The following is a 22,143-nucleotide window of genomic DNA, read 5'->3' as shown; positions in this document are numbered from 1 at the left end:
CAAATCACGGAACTTCAAAGCAAGCCGACAGGTGCGAGGGCTTTACACCTGCATGTAATGCCCGGATGCAAATACTTAGCTCACGTGACAGGTTATACAAGGTCATAACACGGACATAACGTAAACCTATGGCGGCCACAGTTGACGTTCGATTGCGTTTTGTTTAAGTCTTACAAGCAGCTTGGGGCGGTCGGGTAGCCTAGTGGTTAAAGCTTTCGCTCGTCACGCCGAAGACCCGGGTTCGATTCCCGACATGCGTACAACGTGTGAAGCCCATTTCCGGTGTCCTCCGCCGTGATATTGCTGGAATATTGCTAAAAACGGCGTAAAACCGTACTCAGTCACACACTCACTTACAAGCAACATATAAATCGATTTGAAGACACATTTTCTAATTGATCATTTAACAAACACAGGTGGTTATTCTGTGAGATTTTCGGTTATCTGAATAAAACAAAAATGAGAACAATTTATAAATACCGTCAATATAACATTTCAGGCACAAACCAGAAAAAGATGTTCTGATAATTTACTACACGCATGCTAGAACTCGTTTGAAACTAACCATCATTGACGCAGTATCATATTTAACTTCTGAATGCTTTGCATAGAGATTAGGTTAAAGAACCTTTTGTTAGAACAGCTGAAAAATATCAAACATGTCAAACAACTTGTTTTAATTGTCATGTCGAGAACCAGCGTTTGAAAGATAAATAATGCTCTTTGCTAAACAGGAAGTCAATTATATATTTTAATAACAAATGCTGGCAATGCTATTGATATCAAGGTAGACAATCAGCTGTGGTTAATTAACATCGTGATGACAAAGATATACCATTCTATATGATAATATGAAAATTGTCATTAAAAAATGGACACACATTTAATGACAATTTCGTGACTGTTGGTGGAGCTGATCAATATTTGGTAAACTATAATATGAATATGTGCAAGTTATGTTCGGACTTGTGAAACAACCTATAGCTTTTTGGTTTGTTTGTTGTTTAACGCCGCACTTAGCAATATTCCAGCTATATGACGGCGGCCTGTAAATAATCAAGTTTTGACAAGACAATCCAGTGACTGATAACTTGAGCATCGATCCACGCAATTGGGATAGGATGACATGCATCAACCAAGTCAGCGAGCCTGACCATCCGATCCCGTTAGTCGCCTCTTCCGACAAGCATAGTCGCCTTGTACGACAAGCAGTCAAAACTCATATAAAGCTTTATGACCCTAAACCTTTCGATTTCCTCTTCACTATTTTTATTGCTGGGACTGCCAGATTCGCGTGTTGGAGAGTGAGTTGTGTTTTACACCGCAGTAATTCAGCTGTAGCACAACATGTCAGCTGAATGTAGGAGAAAATCCTTAAGTAGGGCTAAACCCAACCAATGGTGTTGAAGAAGACAAACCAAGGATCATAATCAGTGCAAAACCGTGCCCCTCTCGTTCAACTGAAATCTTTAACCCCGATATGTCACCTCTCTGCATGAACATCTGACAACCCCTTCATGGGTGGTTTCGTCATGTGAACTTTCTAATCAGGAAATCGAAAACGAACATAACCCGGGGGTTCCGAATGCATAATACTAAAGAAGATATCATCCATGAAGGTGTCAGAGACGTATTATACCGGAGGAAAAGATGTACGTTTCAATGAAATTGCCATCGTGACGACATGATCCCAGTTTCAGTCGGTTTAAGTACCTAATAATGAAGACCGCATCGTTATCCCATGGATAGTGCTGATTGGATAGCTGAACTGTTCGTTATTGAATTGACAGGGCATCCTTGCCTACTTCTCCATTTATAAAAGAAAGACATCTGTGCCTGTCACACCATTTACTCCAACCTAGCCTAGGCGGCGGGGGTAGCCAAGTAGTAGAATCACCTGCTCGTCACGCCCAAGGCCCAGGTTCCATTCCCCACATTGGTACAATATATGAAGCATATTTCTGCTGATATTACTGCAAACACATACCACGCGTTAGTTGTTCCGACGTAGGATCCTGTGCCTTCTCAGACCTCATTTTGAGGGCACGAGTTGCGTCCCTTGGCTTTACCAGGATCCTATAATCGTGGGTACGAATCCCAGATTCTCTCTGATTATGATTCTTGGTTTGTCAGAACAAACATGGTCGTGCTCGTGGGTTTCACCAGAATTTGTAAACGTCTAAGACCTGCATCATCATCACTTCGGGCTTTCCTCCCACATGAAACTGACACGCTGTGATACAATCTACATATAGCGCCGGAATCATCAAATCACTTACTCCACGTGCAGGCATGTTGGCAGAAGTATTCTCATACTTTAGGATCCCCGATTATGTTTCTAGGTTTTTCAGCACTATTCCTTTGCTCGTGGGGTTTTACCTGCATTACGTCAGGCTTCCCTCCCACATCAAGCTGACACGCCGCGATAAAACTGTAATGCTGTTCAAAGCAGCGTTAAACCCAACTCACTCACCCACTCATGCTTGAAGCTCGTGCTTCACGTGATGCCACGTTATCGACTGTGCGTGAGGCTATTGCGCAAGGAAAAGACATGAGTTCAGAATAATGGCCTTGTTGAATCCTATACACTGGATTCAGCCTAGGCTGGACTCCATATCGAAATAATTGTAATCAAACGAACATAAAAATTCTTTCTCGTACAATTACTTTCTGCTGAGTACTACCAGTTTAGAACCTTTCATCACGACGCGTGACATATTCTTAACTGTTTACTTGTAGTTGAAAGTTTGTAACAGTTAAACCGCTGACTCTGTTCCTAAGCAAATAATTAACTTCTAAAAGAGGCCCTAACTGCCTGTCCCTGACATTTCCAAAGTTTAAGTACAATAAAACAACCTCCTCTCTCAATCTAGCTATTACATGCGTAGGCATGCCTTTTATCTTCACACGCCCCCTCTAGTCGTTCAGAAAATAGCATGTGAAATGTTTCCTAATAAAGTAAGAGTAGTCACTTTAGGGGTGGTCTCAACATGTTCTGGGTTGCTTTTCTTTCTCTGAGACGTTGTGGCCTAGTTTCAGCCTTAATTGAATTAGTAGAAATAGATAATCTGACCTGCGTGTATTTTGATATCAAATATATCAACAAATTGTTAAAAGTTTAAAGTCTTGCGAGTTTTTAATTTTTTTTATTGACATGTGTTGATCATATATTTGATATCAAACGAGATGAGGGTATTTATCATCCAAAATCAATCTTCAAATTTTTCAGTTTGTCAACGTTAATGAGTAGTGTTATATATATATATTGTTTGATATGAGTCATGGTAAAAGTTACGAAATGTCTTATCTAAAATGGGAACTGGCTATGTGTGGGATAATCAGTGTATTAGTAGTATTCAATCATTTTTATCAGAATTTATGGTAAGAACATAATGTATTTATCAGCAAGAATTGCATGCATCCTTGTCACATTCAACGACTCTATGTATAAATTTGTTGTGTGGCAAGAGTATTATATTAAGTATATTTCTATCCATAAATTTCGTGTAGCTTTAGCCAAGGTTAGATGTAGTTCTCACCAACTAAAACTTGAGACTGACAGATATGCACATGTTGAGGATAAGTATCATTTCTTGTTTGCACGCACGATGTATGCCGAACCGCGTGAACAGTATAGTCCGAGAACATACTACACCTTTGCATTTTCCCACATTACATAAATTCAATGTCTTGATGTAAAGTAATAAAATTAAATATCATAAGAAATTTGGCTATGTATATTTATAAGTCTATGAAATTGCTGAATTTAACTGTAAATTTCAATTACAGTAAACTACGGTTATAACGAACTCAAAGGGACTTCTAATTTTAGTTCGTTATAACCGTAGTTCGTTATAAGTACATATACAGCATGACTACAGCAAGTAGTCGGGACCAAAAAGTAAGTTCGTTAAATCCGCCAGTTCGTTATAAGCGTGTTCGTTATAACCGTAGTTTACAGTACAATAATGGCTGCTGTACAACTGATGTAAAATGGGTCGATGTCCTATGTAACCTTGCTGAATAAACAACAACAACAACAACAACAACGACAACAACGACCACTGTCGCCGGTAGTTGAATATGTGGTATCATCACTGACTGTTGTATTTTTGTATCTGATACTGACCACTGCCATCATATTAATTATTGCCATTGAAAAATGAACCACGTGTTTACTGAGTGAGTGAGTGAGTTGGGTTTAACGCCACTTTTAACATTATTCCAGTTATATCGTGGCGTGTCAGCTTAATGTGGGAGGAAAGCCCGAAGTGATGCAGGTCTTAGACGTTTACCACTTCGGTGAAACCCACGGGCACAGGTATGGTGCTGACAAACCTAGAAACATAATCGGGATGAACCGGGATTCGAACCCACAATCATAGGTTTCTGGCGTGTCCAGGAGACGCAACTCTGCACAGCGCATCGCGGCGCCTTAGACGACTGGGCCACCCGTGCCCCACCTGTTTACTGCCATTGTAATTGCTGTGCAGTAATTTGTATTGGTTTGCATGCTTAGTGAATTTTTGTAATACATTTGTTGATTGTATACCACATGTTGGTTGTTTGTTGGTTTCACGCTAAATTCCTTTACGTACAGATTTCTGAGTTAATATATTGTTTCAATATGGGAATCGACACTTAACACAAACCTGACCATACTCATGAAATATAACGTCAACGACAGAGAATTACCAGTCTCGGTTATGCGCCCAATCCTTTTGGCGTTAAAGGCAAATTCTACTATGAAATTGGTAAATACTCTATTAGGATTGGTCAGTCAGGGGTATCAAATTCCATCAAACCCCCTCTGATTGAGACAGCCAAGTTAATGGCCGCATCCCCGGGAAAGCTAATATGTTTAGAACAGGACTTCTTTCACAGTCATTGTCGGTAGGCATATTTAAAACAATTATATTTACATTTATAGGCTACAAAAAGTTGCGATGTTCAATATTCAAACGGTGTGTGGCAATACATTTCGTGCAGAAAACACAATAGAAATAGGCAAAGAGAATGTATTTTAAAATTCAAAGGAAAACTGGGAGCTTGCTAATTAGCGCTGTGACTGTGACGTCATATCTTTCGCGTCACAATGAGCGATATGACGTCATAATTGTGACATGCGGTGTAGAATGAAACCTCTACAAGTCTTGCTTGGTTTACTTTAGGGGTGCCCACCTCATGTTATCTTCCCAAGTTGCCGTGCTACATGCTTTCAGTGCCTAACATACGTTCGAGTAAAGTATTACGGTGTAAACAAACTGATTGAGTATATACAGCGCCATATTTTGTTTTAAGGCTGTTGCCGGTGAGTCCGTAAATTCAGATCGATAACCCACTCAAAACACTGGACTCAACCCATGCCGCTTCACTTAAAGTATTTGCAAACACCAAAGTGTTTGCGTTTTATTTAGTCATGGTAGATTGGAGATAAACATACTGTGTTTTCAGTGTAGGTTGAATAGATCAGTGAAAATAAGCCATGACTCAGCGAAAGGGGTAAGCATGTCCTACCCTACCGTTAGAACCCGCTGCTAACGTTTTCAATGAAAAGGTACACGTGTTTGTCAGAAAACGCCGGTTTAAAATTATTGTAACGATCTGCCAAGAGTAACCAACGATGCCAGCATGGCTGGCCAACCAACAAAATGCAATGGCAAGCATACAGAATGATGTGGAGAATTAATGGATGTATCGAGGACAACATCTTTTCTATAATCATTAAAAATATCTGTTAGATACAGAGACCATAGTACGATTCTGACTATATCATAAGCACTAGCAATGAGCTATGCCATCAGGTGTTCAGGTGAGCGTACCCTGTCCCATCGGTTGCACCCGTCACAAACACATGCAAAGGCAAGTCAATTGTTCCCCTACAAAAACACGGGAACATATGGTTCAAGTCAAAATGGAGAATTACTCGGACATCATTTTGGAATGTCTTCCACATATCTACCATATATTTTAAAGCCTTATATAATTACTCCCAAGCCTTGAGACCCGTGAAGATTCCGGGGTAGAATAGGTCTTCAGCAACCCATGCTTGCCGTCAAAGGTGACTATGCTTGTCGTAAAAGGCGACTAACGGGATCGGGTGGTCAGGCTCGCTGACTAGGTTGATGCATGTCATCGATCCCAATTGCGTGGATCGATGCTCATGATATTAATCACTGGATTGTCTGGTCCAGACTCGATTATTTAGAGACCGCCGTCATATAGCTGGAATATTGCTGAGTGCGGCGTTAAACAACAAACCAACCAACCAACCAACCCAAGCCTTGAATGTTGTAACCTTGATCGAACAACTTCTGAGAAAGGGTCACAAATTGTTCACAAACAACGAATGATAACTCGACAGGGCCAAGGAGGGATAACACACATTAGGAATAAAGAAATGCTTGGGTGAGGTGAGGTGCAATTTGGCTGAACGTCACGTCCAAGATTATTGCACTTATAAAGCGACTTGCATGCACGTGTGTGTGTGTGTGTGTGTGTGTGTGTGTGTCTGCTTGTACTAGTCCGGACTGATGCCGATTTATAGTGCTAGCCCACTGAGATACCATGCCGCAGTTTAACATGAATACCCCACTCAGACACAGTATACTGACTCCGAGCCGACCAGTCCTTGTTTTAGCCCCTCAATGCCGAGCACCAGACAGGGTAACAACATGTACCATCTTTTATCGTCTTTTGGTATGACCTCGGACCTTTCGCTCCCCGGGCGGACGCTCTACCTCTAGACCACGGAGGCGGTCTTGAAATGTTTGGGAATGGTGGTTATAGATGCGATAGATGAGATATAGAAATAAAAAGAAAACAACGTCAAGGTACACCTGAGTCTTCCATAATGCTATGGTTAGTCAGTCATAGATGATTTGAAGATAGGCACGCCCTACATCAAGAAAACCGCCCGTCTAAATGTATATATGTTTTAAGGATGTTTTCACCGTGTTCAATAACTTATATTTCAAGAATTATGTTTTCGTTGCTGACCTGAGACCATCCTTAATGTAACTAAAGCCTTGTTTCCACGTGACGTCAGAAAACACTGCAAAAATAGTATAGAGTTTCCCCGAGCATTGCCAGAAATAACGTTATTGCGTGTAGATTGGCGCTGGTATTGTTTTGTCGCTTACCAGGACACGTTCCCACAACACCCTATACTTCCGGTGTCAAGGACATTGTGGCAGGCTCGGTGACGGCGTTAGGAGGAACAATCAAAGCACTTTCACTCGCCTGGATGATGGCAGATCAATAATTGTTGACACAGACTTAACATCATCAGGTGAAGGTGGTTTGAGTTACATGAGATACAAGACTGTCACAAATTTAGTGTCGGTTATCGACACAAGGTGAGAACACAACAGATTGTGTTCGCACAAACCTTTTATTGTTTCACAACAACCCACCCAATCGTTGAGGCGCGCACACACATTCATGGATTAATTTGGTGTTTTATATTATTGTTGCACGCGCGTAGTCATTGATAATGTTATACATTTATTAGGTTTGATGGTAGAAATGACTATTAACAACTAAAAGATGATGAATATGATATAAAAGAGAAATCGGCACTGTCAGATTTCACTGGCACAATACCTAGGTTGTTGGCAAAATGCGTATACATACACGTCCGTAAAAAATAAAGGTAAGCAAACAATAGGCTTTTAAGACCTAATGTAAAACCACTCTTCGTCAGGAAAAACTCTTTGAGTATGAAGGAAGTCATTGATGAAACCTCAATTATGAAACCTCATCAATACTAATACAGACAATGCCATTCAGAACGTGATTCAAACGTATTGTTTGTTACATTTAGGATTACACTTTCTACTTAAGTACAAATTCTAGTACTTACTGGGTGGAGTCTCAAACTCTGTTATATATGAATATCGCTTTCTTTCACAAAATGAACATCAGTCGTTAAAGCCAGATTTACTTTGGCCGCCATTTCGATTTCTGAGGTACGCCCCATCAGACAGACAGAGGGTGCGTTCAAGGCTAAGTGAGTGAGTGAGTGAGTGAGTGAGTGAGTGAGTGAGTGAGTGAGTGAGTGAGTTGGGTTAACGCCGCGTTTAACAGTATTCCAGTCATATCACGGTGTGTCAGCTTAATGTGGGAGGAAAGCCCGAAGTGATGCAGGTCTCAGACGTTTACCACTTCGGTGAAACCCACGAGCACGGGTATGGTGCTGACAAACCTAGAAACATAATCGGGGCGAACCGGGATTCGATAAAAAAAATAAAAAATAAGATATTCATTACAACTGTCGTCTCAGAGCCCTTTTATAATATCTACTAATTACGTACTTCAGAAATACCAAAGCTTGAACATACACGGTGAGTTTTCATAATTTCTTCATTAATATAGGAAACACGTCTTCGACTCTCTCGCATTTCCCTTCCACGAGGCCTAGGGTGGTTGGGAATCCGAGTGGGTAAAGTAAAGTGCCGGACAAAAGAAAGTATACACCTGAAAATGGGATTGGACCCAAAAGTTACAAACGTTATGAAAACGTTACCAGGCTGAAAACAGTCGGCTGAAAACATAAGGTCCAAAACACAACCGTGACGGCCGTCTCAAATACAACACCGTCGACAACCATTCTTGTTTAAGGAAGACAATTTATGGATGTCAACGTCTTTATTATGAGGAACACAAACATTTCGGAGTATATACTTTCGTCAGGTGAACGTTGTGTTCCTCATAATAAAAAAGTTGACCCCCAATAAATTCTCTTCTTTAGGCCAGGTTCCCACAGTGCTGATAATGGCTCCCGTTTGAGATCAGACACAGCGCTATGACACGAAAAGTGAAAAAGTCGGAGTACTCTCCTCAATGATCTGGAATGTCCTATCATTGTCTGAACGCAGTCGTATATGTTCGTTACAGAGTCCTACGGATCGGGAAAGGTCCAGAGAGGTCGGCCAAGCACTCTCGTCAGTATGGTGCGTCCCGAAACATTCGGGAAACTCAGCCGATTTTGTCTAGTCGGATTACAATCGTGACTATATCGTGACAGATTCTGCTGTATCGGATCAAAATCGTAACAATGTCCTGTGTTGTCTGGACGGTGTTTGGTGGATCAGGACGCTGTCGTGATGAACGGGCATGAATTGTTCATTGGCGTTTCTTGTCGATTGAGTACAGGTTGCGTTCAGATCTTGCCGAATGCGAACTGTCTTTGTCGGTTCACTGTCCGGTCACTGTCTGATCTCTGTCGGATCGCATTCGGGTGAGAATCGGGATGCTGTCGGACAGATTCGGTCTTTTTTTACCATGCAGAAGACACAAATCGGATCAGATTCGGATTGAGAAGGGCAGAATCGGGCCGAATTCGGCTGAATCTGGACGCTTCCTGAACAATATATGTTTGTTTGTGAATTTCCCGCCACAAATCTCAGGATCTTGATCACCGACAGACTTTTGACAAATTTTAATCGGGAATGGTCCTATCAAGCTTTAAGGACGGCAGTAAAAATCCTGAATGTGTGACTGAGCCCTTTTGTGAATCATTCTAAATACCATTCAAAGTGTCATTTCCAGTTTGTGTAATTTTTAGCCACCATCAAACATTAATGTATACTTTCCTTTACCGGCAGTTTATTATATAGACTCTGTGCTTGTAAAATTTAAGAAATATACATTTTATCAATTTTGTTAGGTACAAAATAATTCTGTAAACGTATACCCCTTGACAAGTCGCCTGTTAACCTAAGTGTCATACGTTTTGTCCATCCATGTGAAACATTGAGAAGGGCAGTTTTTGCCTGATTTCAAATGGGCTATTGACCCAAGGAAGCCACTATCAGATAGGGCTACCAAACCGTGCTCAAATTTAATCATATCATCGACAACGGGGAGAAAGTGTGCCCGCCGGCTACAACCACAAACTGTATGCTGTGATTGTTTCATTTTATGCTCGACTTGAAACAAAGACCGTTAGCCGTTCGCGTAATCTAATCTAATCGTCTTATCCCTTACCCATCATCTTGAACATGAATAACATCGGTGGTCCTCGAAGCCTGAACGCCACCTATCGGGGGTTAAGTGGGCTCAATGGGCTTCCATAACGGGATAATGGGGAGATAATTGCGGCATAATCGACCAACGGTTACTGTTGGGAACTGGCGCGTGGAAGATTGTGGGGGAGATGTTGACTTGACTGATGTACGGCGTACTTGCCCACAGGGCGTATACTGACGACCCTTTCATCTGTCACATTGCTATACTTGTCGGCCCTCTCAACACATTTAAAGAGCTCAATGCTCCAATTGGGTATTGATATGGACCAATTTGCCGGCCGATGAACCTTTGTTTGTATGGAGTGAGTGAGAGAGAACATGGTTATACGTTGAATTTGGAATGTACAAGACTCCTAAAACGTCAAGGCCAGACAGTAACCAGACTTGATTATCCCGATTCCATTGAGCGTAACAAACAAAATAGAGCTTTAAATAAGGAATTAGTGTTTGTTTGTTTTGTTTGTTGTTTAACGCCGCACTCAGCAATATTCCAGCTATATGATGGCGGTCTGTAAAATAATCGAGTCTGGACCAGACAATCCAGTGATTGACATCATGAGCATCGATCCACGCAATTGGGACTGATGACATACTTCAACCAAGTCAGCGAGCCTGACAACCGATCCCGTTAGTCGCCTTTTACGACAAGCATAGTCGCCTTTTACGGCAATAATGGGTTGCTGAACATCTATTCTACCCCGGAATCTTCACGGGTATAAGGAATTAGTGAAAATCAGTAATGGCACAAGTGTTCGCGAAAAAGACATTAAAGTAATGGGTTTCACACATTCAGGGTTTTACAAGACACAAACTATTGCGTTCTGTACACATAATCATTCATAACTGGCGCAAATTTGAAATGCGAGGTCCTTGAAATGCAAAAACGTATGTTTGTTTGAATAAATAAAACTCATAAATAGAAAGAATGGAAGTCTTCAGCGTGACGAGAAAGCACCTTAACCACTGGACTACCCCTGTCTGTGTTTGTATTGGAGTTACAGCTGACCAGGGGGCACGGGTGGCCCAGTCGTCTAAGGCGCCGTGATTCGCTGTGCAGAGTTGCGTCCCTTGGTCGCGCCAGAAACCTATGATTGTGGGTTCGAATCCCGGTTCGCCCCGATTATGTTTCTAGGTTTGTCAACACCATACCCGTGCTCGTGGGTTTCACCGAAGTGGTAAACGTCTGAGACCTGCATCACTTCGGGCTTTCCTCCCACATTAAGCTGATACGCCGTGATATAACTGGAATACCGTTAAAAGCGGCGTTAAACCAAACTCAGTCACTCACTATAGCTGACCAACACATGCTTCTTTATTAAACTTAGGGAAACTTATACTGGCAGTAATCAAGAGCCGTGGTATCCATAATGAGAGGGTTGTGTTGTGCGACGGTCTGAACGTTATTTCAGTTATACAACCTGATACAGGTCTTAACGTGAAATCAACGAGCAAGGGTACATGCGGAGAGAACAAGGATCACAATCAAGGCGAATCTGGGATTACAAACAACAAGAAGCGCACCCAAGCAGACAAGGGACTCGAACCTGGGCGCCTTGGACCGCTGTGCCACTCGTGCCCCATGTTATTTAACGGTTAGGCTCAGGCTGATTTGCATCACTGGGTAGTTTGAATTGGCTCTTCCACAACACTGACCGAAAATAATTAATTGATAATTGATATTTAAGGCCGCACTCACATATTCTAGCTATAAGACGGCGGTCCGGAAATGATCGATTCTGGACCAGGCAATCCAGCCATTGACTTCATTAGTATCGATACGATGCCATCCAATCAACCAAGACAGGAAGCCTGACAACCGGCTCCTTCACGTCGCCGGCGTGACAAGCATGGGTTGCTGGGGACCGAAGTAAGTCTGACTGTCTCAGGTACTAGGCGTTATGACCACTATACTACCACGCCACAAATCACGGGCTGTAATGACACATCAAAAGCTGTTCGACCCGTGAAGATCCGGGGTAGAATAGGTCTTCAGCAACCCATGCTTGCCGTAAAAGGCGACTATGCTTGTCGTAAGAGGGGACTAACGAGATCGGGTGCTCAGGCTCGCTGACTTGGTTGATGCATGTCATCGTATCCCAATTGCGTGAAACGATGCTCATGATGTCAATCAATGGATTCTCTGGTCCAGACTCGAGTATTTACAGACCGCCGCCATATCGCTAGAATATTGCTGAGTGCGGCGTTAAACAAACAAATAAACAAACAAACAAACAAACAAACAAACAGAAGCTGTTCGAGGCGCTGCTCCAGCTCGGTTATTAAAAAAGGACTGTCGGGCGATCTATATCCCCAGACACCAGGAGAACATTTCTTTGCAAGGACCACATCACTGGTCTGAATATGTGTTAGTAGCTGGTAAAGCAAATGCAATAAATCATCTCAAATGGACCTCGGACGTTTTTGGAAGCATCACAAGAAGGACAACTCCAGAGGGATTTGTTTTGGCAGTCAGAACACATCGACGATTTCCGTACATTTCCGGAATGTGTTTTCGAAATGAATACTCTTTAGGTTTAGAATGATAATGATCTGCTATTGTTAAACCAACATTACAGTTATTGGGGGTGTATAGGCAGTGTGGGCACGTTCTCTGAGATAAATAGTCTATTTCTAGATCGTGGATAACACAGACTAGGTTCAGTGCAATACACCCAAAACACAGGCTTTTTTTTTGTGGTTTTCTGTACAATCGATATCCGTCACACACTTATAAATCAATCTCGGGTGAATGTAATAAGATTATTACAATAAAAACGAAATAAGAATCAGTTTAACTCTGATGTTATGCTGGAGATAATATTGTTTGGGCAGACGACATGAATCCATAATTAGCGATGTCAAAAAAGGAAACAGAGAATAGACGGATTGAGACAACAAAATTAGAACGATCCAGGAGTATCCGAAACGAAAAAATGGGAATAGAGATGAGGAATATAAAAGAGGAGATCTAATCATGTTTGGGGTCGGTTTTTCCAGAATTCTGCGCTTATGCCGATATAAGCACGTATTCAAACGTTGGCACATGTGATTTATCACACAAAAGAAGAGTAAATAACCAGCAACTACGCCGGGTTTAATCACCAGCAACAGCCGTATTTGTTTAGACAGATAAATGTGGCATCAAAACCAATTTTATGGAAAGATGAACTTAATGTGTTGCATGTCTCAAAACGTTGCCGATACAATCTGGATTAAATTTGCCAGTTTTAATTCCGTCGGTAAAACCGATCCCAAGTGTCCTGTGCCACTCGCAAAAAGGCGCCATACTTTGGAACTGGTCAGTCACAAGATTCCGAGTGACTATAGGCGGTCAACATGTTGGCTCATCTAGTGATGTATAGTGTCTTCTGACAGATCATGGTGAATAAAGAGTGCAATATTTTGTACAATTTCTGGTAGCGTATAAATTGTGGAATAAGGACGTGAAACCTTTGCGGATAAAATTTCCATATTTTTAATATACATAAGTTGTTATCCCAAAAAATTTCATGTCTCCCTATCCTTCCAACTTTTAAATGTGTATCAATGACCTGAATATTGATGTTGGGTGGGTACTCCCAAGGAAAAATATACTTTTCTCAAATCACAGTATTGTTTCATCAAGACATGAAGTGAATTTAATCTTCAAACAATACGACCGCCTCCGTAGAGCGGTTCGGTTGGGGGTTCGATCTCCGGCCGCGTCATACAAAAGGTTGTACTTGTTGTTACCCTGCCTGCCGTTCGGTTTAAGGGGTCAAATTGTTTGTTTGTTTGTTTCTCTGTTGTTTAACGCTTCACTCATCAATATTCCAGCTATATGACGGCGGTCTGTACATAATCGAGACAATCATAATCCAGTGATTGACATCATGAGCATCGGTCCACGCAATTGTGATCGATGACATGCATCAACCAAGTCAGCGAGCCTGACCGCCCGATCCCGTTAGTCGCCTCTTACGACAAGCATAGTCGCCTCTTACGACAATCTTATGTCAATCACTGGATTGTCTGGTCCAGACTCAGGTATTTACAGACCGCTGTCATATAGCTGGAATATTGCTGAGTGCGGCGTTAAACAATAAACAAACAAACAAACAAACAAACAAACAAACAAACAGAAGCTCTTCGAGGCGCTGCTCCAGCTCGGTTTATTAAAAAGGACTGTCGGGCGATCTGTATCCCAGGACAACAGGAGAACATTTCTTTGCAAGTACCACATCACTGGTCTGAATATGTATTAGTAGCTGGTAAAGCAAATGCGATAAATCATCTCAAATGGACCTCGGACGTATTGTGTAGCATCACAAGAAGGACAACTCCAGAGGGATTTCCGTAAATTTCCGGAAGGTTTTCCGAAATGAATAATCTTTATGTTTAGAATGAAGTTGCGCGTGAAGTTATATTCGCACAAGTGCATATACGATTTTTATTAACTTTTTCATTTCTAACCAATAACTTTATTTTATGTTGGAATTATGTCAGTCATACAGCGAATGGACTTAACGGCGTTCTTTCAAACAGAGAATCGAACATGCGAACAACGTCTTCATGCAACATGTTTGTTTATTTGTTCTTTTGTTGCTTAACGCCGCACTCAAATATATTTCAGCCATATGACGGTGATCTGTAAATAATCGAATCTGGACCAGACAATCCAGTGATTGACATCACGAGCATTGATCAACGCAATTGGGATACGATGACATGCATAAACCAAGTCAGGTAGTCTGAGCCCCAGATCCCGTCAGTCGCCTCCTACGACAGGCATAGTCGCCTTTTATGGCAAGCATGGCTTGCTGAAGACCAGTTCCGACCCGGACCATACAACATGTTGAACAACACATGGACATAGAGTGAGGTCCCCTTTAACCTCAATCATGAGAGAGCCTTACCTTCATCTAACTCTGCCGGCCAGTCGCACGGGGGCAGTGTGATGACGGACACGTTGTTGAGGACGTAGAGGCTGGTGACGTCAGGGACTATGGAATCGGTGGATGACGTCATAACGTGGCTGCGACGAGACTACACGAGAGTTGGTGCAACGTCCATTAAATCACAGTATATGTCCACGGGCGTCATGTTGAGATGGGTAAACTCCAAACAAATCTGCAAACAAGAAATTCCGAAAATTGAACAGAGTACTTGTAGGTCGAAAACTAGCTGTCTAAAATATTAAAAGCATTTTTTTTCTCTCAAAATATAAGCAAGCTTAATAGAAAACGACCTAAGACATTTTCAACATTAAATACAACACAGCCTCTCAGTGAAAATAAGGTACACACACTGTAGCTAGTTTATCAACTGGTCGAGTCTCCATAGGTCGGGCGCCTGTTTAATTCATAAGCAGGGACAAGGCGCCCCAATTACTGCCCATGCACGGAGATGAAGTTCTTCGTTAGCGGTGGACATGCTATTGACCGGTGGAATCTGATTAAGACAGCACATTGCTGTACACTGAACACTGTGTAAATATTCAACGTTACATACTGTTGAACAGTTCTGTTTGAATATTCCACGTCAAATACTATTGAACAGCTATAGCTATGTGTGAATATTCCACGTTAAATACTATTGGACAGTTCTGTGTGAATACCTCAACTGACCGAAAAAAATACAGAGTCAATACTTATAATTAAATTATAACGAAAACATGCGTTATCTACAGTAGTTTTATCAATAACAGCTACAGAAATCAAAGCAGACAAAAATGACGAGATTGATCAACATTTCAGGGATACATACCGTGGCGTGACATGAATCAGATGATTGTTTAATCTATGCACATAACTTGACGTGCCCACAAAGTCAGAAGCCAATCAACGGAGAGTGGGATCAAAACAAAGTTTTATAGGACCTGTCAATCAAGGCAAGAAGCGAGAACAGCACGGTCAGACTGTAACGAACCGGAACAAACATGTCCTGGAGAAGGCGGCTGTTTCAAATGACATGGACAGTTACCGCCAGATTCAAACATTAGTTGCCTGAGAACGGGAAGACATAGTTGGAAAAATGCGGGTTAAAAATGAAACCCTAGGACATGAAAATTTGTGAACCCAGGTGAGTGAAAAACAATTACAGGCGAGCGAGGCACATTCGGCCTCAAAGTTTTTTTCCCACGTCGAATACTGTTGAACGGCTATGTGTGAATATTCCACGTCGAATACTGTTGAACAGCTATGTGTGAATATTCCACGTTGAATACTGTTGAACAGCTATGTGTGAATATTCCACGTCGAATACGGTTGAACAGCTATGTGTGAATATTCCACGTCCAATACTGTTGAACAGCTATGTGTGAATATTCCACGTCGAATACTGTTGAACAGCTATGTGTGAATATTCCACGTCGAATACTGTTGAACAGCTATGTGTGAATATTCCACGTCCAATACTGTTGAACAGCTATGTGTGAATATTCCACGTCGAATACTGTTGAACAGCTATGTGTGAATATTCCACGTCCAATACTGTTGAACAGCTATGTGTGAATATTCCACGTCGAATACTGTTGAACAGCTATGTGTGAATATTCCACGTCGAATACTGTTGAACAGCTATTTGTGAATATTCCACGTCGAATACTGTTGAACAGCTATGTGTGAATATTCCACGTCCAATACTGTTGAACAGCTATGTGTGAATATTCCACGTCGAATACTGTTGAACAGCTATGTGTGAATATTCCACGTCGAATACGGTTGAACAGCTATGTGTGAATATTCCAAGTCGAATACGGTTGAACAGCTATGTGTGAATATTCCACGTCGAATACGGTTGAACAGCTATGTGTGAATATTCCAAGTCGAATACGGTTGAACAGCTATGTGTGAATATTCCACGTCGAATACTGTTGAACAGCTATGTGTGAATATTCCACGTCCAATACGGTTGAACAGCTATGTGTGAATATTCCAAGTCGAATACTGTTGAACGGCTATGTGTGAATATTCCACGTCCAATACTGTTGAACGGCTATGTGTGAATATTCCACGTTGAATACTGTTGAACAGCTATGTGTGAACATTCCACGTCGAATACTGTTGAACAGCTATGTGTGAATATTCCACGTTGAATACTGTTGAACAGCTATGTGTGAGTATTCCACGTCCAATACTGTTGAACGGCTATGTGTGAATATTCCACGTTGAATACTGTTGAACAGCTATGTGTGAATATTCCACGTCGAATACTGTTGAACAGCTATGTGTGAATATTCCACGTTGAATACTGTTGAACAGCTAGATGTGAATATTCCACGTCCAATACGGTTGAACAGCTATGTGTGAATATTCCACGTCGAATACTGTTCAACAGCTAGATGTGAATATTCCACGTTGAATACTGTTGAACAGCTATGTGTGAATATTCCACGTTGAATACTGTTGAACAGCTAGATGTGAATATTCCACGTCCAATACTGTTGAACGGCTATGTGTGAATATTCCACGTTGAATACTGTTGAACGGCTGTGTGTGAATATTCCACGTTGAATACGGTTGAATCGCGCTGTGTGAATATTCCACGTTAAATACGGTTGAACAGCTATGTGTGAATATTCCACGTCGAATACCGTTGAACGGCTGTGTGTGAATATTCCACGTTAAATACGGTTGAACAGCTACGTGTGAATATTCCACGTCGAATACCGTTGAACGGCTGTGTGTGAATATTCCACGTTAAATACGGCTGAACAGCTATGTGTGAATATTCCACGTCGAATACCGTTGAACGGCTGTGTGTGAATATTCCACGTTAAATACGGTTGAACAGCTAGATGTGAATATTCCACGTCGAATACCGTTGAACGGCTGTGTGTGAATATTCCACGTTAAATACGGTTGAACAGCTAGATGTGAATATTCCACGTCGAATACCGTTGAACGGCTGTGTGTGAATATTCCACGTTAAATACGGTTGAACAGCTATGTGTGAATATTCCACGTCGAATACCGTTGAACGGCTGTGTGTGAATATTCCACGTTAAATACGGTTGAACAGCTATGTGTGAATATTCCACGTCGAATACCGTTGAACGGCTGTGTGTGAATATTCCACGTTAAATACGGTTGAACAGCTATATGTGCAGATCGACAATCGGGCGGGAGAGAGTTTTCGTAGACATGTAGGGAGACCGTGTAAACCAGTGTTTAGAAGGAAGAAAGCACGTAAGACTACAACGACAACCATTTAGATTTAAAACAAATCCCATCAATACCGTGACTGGAGATGTAACAGAAATAGATGGAGATGACAATTATCTGACCAGATAGCGTGATTTGGCAGACCCCGAGAAGGGAGGGGGCAGGGAATAAGTCTCATAAAACACAGCGTTCATTGTCCATAGGTATCTATTGATAGCCAAGATGCAGTCTCCGGAACCGAAACGTCAGTGGTTCACAAATTCAATTTCCCGATGTAAGGTCAGATGTTCTAGGCCATACACTAGTGTGGATTTATGATAATTAATGGATTATCCCTGCTGAACAAGAACCTGTGTTTCATCTGAATATTTTATAAGAATGAAATAAACCACATTCCTGTAGCTACTCTTTAAAGGATGAAGCACTGGACAGGAACAAGAATTTCCATATTATCCACTCATTAGTCAGTATTGTATCGTCGCAAATCATTACATTTTATGTGGTAAATTACAATACTGCTATCTAACTTTGATCGTTGCGCTTGTAGAAACCGTTCACATATCTGTATGCGAGGTGTGGTGAAATAAAATTTAAAGGCGCGTTCAAGATTATTGCACTTATATTCACGCGCGCTGCTTGTACGTGTCCGTAATAATTTTATAGTGCTAGCCCACTGAGATGAATACCCCACTCAGATACAGTATACTGGCTCCGAGCCGACCAGTCCTTGTTTTAGCCCTTTAATGGCCAGCACCAGACAGGGTAACAACAAGTTCCATCTTTTTACATCTTTTGGTATGACGCGGCCGGGAAAAACCCCCGGACATAACGCTCTCCGGGTGGAGGCTTTACCACTAATCCACGGTGGCGGTCCTGTGTGTATTCGATGACACGTGTCCTCTATCAAGGTCGGTGTTTATTGTTCCTGGTTGATCAGTCTGGAGTTTACGCCGTTCAGTGAGTGAGTGAGTGAGTGAGTGAGTGAGTGAGTGGGTGAGTGGGTGAGTGCGTGAGTGAGTGAGTGAGTGAGTGAGTGGGCAATATTCAAGCAATATCACGGCGGGGGACACTAGAAATGGGCTTCACACATTGCACACTCGTAGGGAATCGAACCCGGGCTTCGGCGTGACGAGCGAACGTTTCAACCACTAGGCTACCCCACTGCCCCTTGTGACTCTGGTTCATCCGGGAGATATATTAACTTATTCTTTCTCTATTTGAATGATGGAATTATGGATATGTCATTACACATTCGTACATCGCATGGTATTGAGAAGAAGAACTCATGAGAACTTTCAGGTCACATGAGAAGGTGGAGAAGCCATTTTCCAGTTTTACCGTTAAGAGTTATCTGCCCCTTATGACACGTGATCGCGGTCATGACAACACGTAAACAAGAGCAATCGGATTGCCAAGCCGAGATCGTTTGTCGATAGACCATATTGTTTATTTACGTCCTACGCTTGTGATTTCAAAAACGTGTCAAATATGTTCTCATCCAAGACTATACCGCAGCTGAAATTGTATTTAAAGGATCGCTGTGTGACTTTTACAGGGTCACGTGGTCCTGCAAGGGACGTCACTCTAAGTGGACTTATTTCGCGAAACTGGAAAATGGCTAATTCACGTTCAAGTAAGTGGGTTGGTTTAGCGCCGATTTCAACAGTATTTCACTTCGCGTCAGAATGCCGTTGGAAGAAAGCCGAACGTGATGCGGATTTTACAAGTTTACCAGTCAAAGAAAGGATGACGTCATCCAAATGAATTTCTATGACGATATGTCAAAGGCTGAACAACAAATCGCCGGCCCCTATGGATGAACATGTATTAAAGTCGACGTTGTTTTAAATTCAACGGACTTCGTATACACATGATCGCTCTGAACCGAAGTTTAGGAATAATATCAGTTGCCATAAAGTAAAACAAACTTTGTAACTTGAAAAACAAAACGTAACTTTAATACAGTTCGACGTCCCTGCCATAGAGGTGACGTTTCGCGTCATGGAGAGCAACGCGTTGGTTTAAGCCTGACGGCGTTAATTCCACCGTGATACGCTCTGACGTTACTGCATCACGTCTGAAGTGTCGCGTGATACCACCTGACGTCGAGAATCTGCTAATTTGTCACAAATAAAAAGTGTGTGTCTCCCGATTCAGAAACTGTTGACACTCGATCAATCCCGTAATTTATCGGAAGCATTTAAATGATAACCTTGATTTAGAGTTGTCAGAGAATACATTTTATATGACTCTACGACAACAGTCAACAAATATTTTCGTTTCTTGGATGTCAAGACAAGGAATGGTAAATCCAATGGTAAGCCAGGGTGATTGCCATCGCAGCGTGTTCCATATTTAGAGCAGCCTGGGTAGCTTAGTGCTAACACGATTCGCTCATCATGCCAAACACTTTGGGTACAACAATTATTGGTCCTTCACTTACTCACTCACCCAATCACTTCAAATGGCAACCCACCCCCACACACACCAAAATCTCTCTTACTTACACACGCACTCACTCACCCACACTACATATTTAACATATTGATTCCGTGTACAAGACACCAATAAAAAAGATACAAGTGACAAAAAAAGTTTCGATTATCATGAGAAATCTCCTTGTCCTGAGCATGTGTTTATGAAATCAACTTCAAATAGTGATGCTAGAACCAGGTGCCCAGATAGATAAAAGAAATCTGAAAGAAGTGAAAGAAATCGATTAAGAAATATGTAATAGAATATAATTTCTTTATGCCTAACCCTTAAAGTGCATTCACGACACATAGACATTGTAAAGGTTCTGCGGCTATTAATAACACCATACCGACGGTCGATATACCATTTCTGTCTTTATGTGCGTTCGGCTATTAAAACACCATCTTTACAAATAATCGTAACATTTTTATGTTATTCGTTGTATGTGAACATGACACTGATATTAAATGTAGCCCGAATCTGAATCTTATATGAAAGCCGTACCCTAAATCAATACAATAGCCCGAATACTGCCACATCTGTACAGATTCTATTGAAATAATTACTGTCCGTGTTTCATGAAACAATCAGGGATGGTGAAGCGTGGGAAGTAGGTCATAAAGCGTTGTCCAGGTGACTTCTATTCCGAACACAGTCTACAAGTGTTTCCTTGTTTTTATACGTGAGCAAAACTCTCAGACTCTTGTCTTCGGCTGGCCGACTGTGAGACTGAGAAAAACTTCCAAATCAAGTTAAAGGCATAGATTCATATTCACGAGCCGACATAGTCCTGCGCCATAACTGTGGAATGTATCTATATTTATATCTATCGATATATATAGAGGTTATCACTCGAGTGTGTTTGGGGATGGTAAATATCCTGCATTAGGAATAAACATTGTATTTAGCGAGCCTTGGCGAGCCTTATACATAGTGTTATTCCTAACACAGGATATTTACCATCCCCAAACACACAAGCGTGATAACCTCTTTATCATATAATGTCTTTCTTTAATTCTGTGCTTCAAAATCGCTTTCCCTCTCTCACAAATATTACCGAAACATTGCGAGTTTTCCTGGAATGCGCGCATTAATATTTATTACGTCACAGGGTAAGTGATGTGTCAGTCGGACAGTGACATTAGCCAATATAGTTCCAACTGAAATCTGTTTCTTATACAGTGGCGAAGCAACATATACGCAAAACAACAATTGTTTTTAATTGCCTTCCGCGGCAATCCATCGGTCTGTCCGCTAGAGTAACTGCCCTTTGTCAAAGGGAAGCTACTCTAACTCTAGTCTATGAGACGTCACGACCACGGTCAGACGTTGTTGACAGTCGGTCTGTCCTGTCATAACGTTCAGAAGTGTAGTCAGATGTACACATAGCGACAAAACGAAACAAGGTAACAATTCAAACATATTTCGGCCAAATCCAACTATTTTAATTTGTGCAGAAGGTTTCAAGCCGCAGAGGTCTACAAGCACAGATA

General features: G+C 41.6%; 1 protein-coding gene across 2 annotated transcripts in view; it reads right to left on the bottom strand.

Moving 5' to 3' along the window:
- The window catches only part of LOC124131028 (corticotropin-releasing factor receptor 2-like), a 96,242-nt gene that overhangs the window by 47,191 nt on the left and 26,908 nt on the right, over positions 1–22,143 (bottom strand). For both annotated transcript variants that reach the window (XM_048389986.1, XM_048389982.1), the window contains exon 2: positions 14,927–15,140. In XM_048389986.1, coding sequence (XP_048245943.1) covers positions 14,927–15,038 — 112 coding nt within the window. In that variant the 5' untranslated portion in view covers positions 15,039–15,140. The remainder of the gene's footprint in view (positions 1–14,926; positions 15,141–22,143) is intronic.

Source organism: Haliotis rufescens, unplaced genomic scaffold, assembly GCF_023055435.1.
Source record: "Haliotis rufescens isolate VD_foot unplaced genomic scaffold, xgHalRufe1.0.p SCAF_10, whole genome shotgun sequence".
In the NCBI taxonomy this organism is placed as follows: domain Eukaryota; kingdom Metazoa; phylum Mollusca; class Gastropoda; order Lepetellida; family Haliotidae; genus Haliotis; species Haliotis rufescens.
This window is presented reverse-complemented; position numbering and strand designations above follow the sequence as displayed.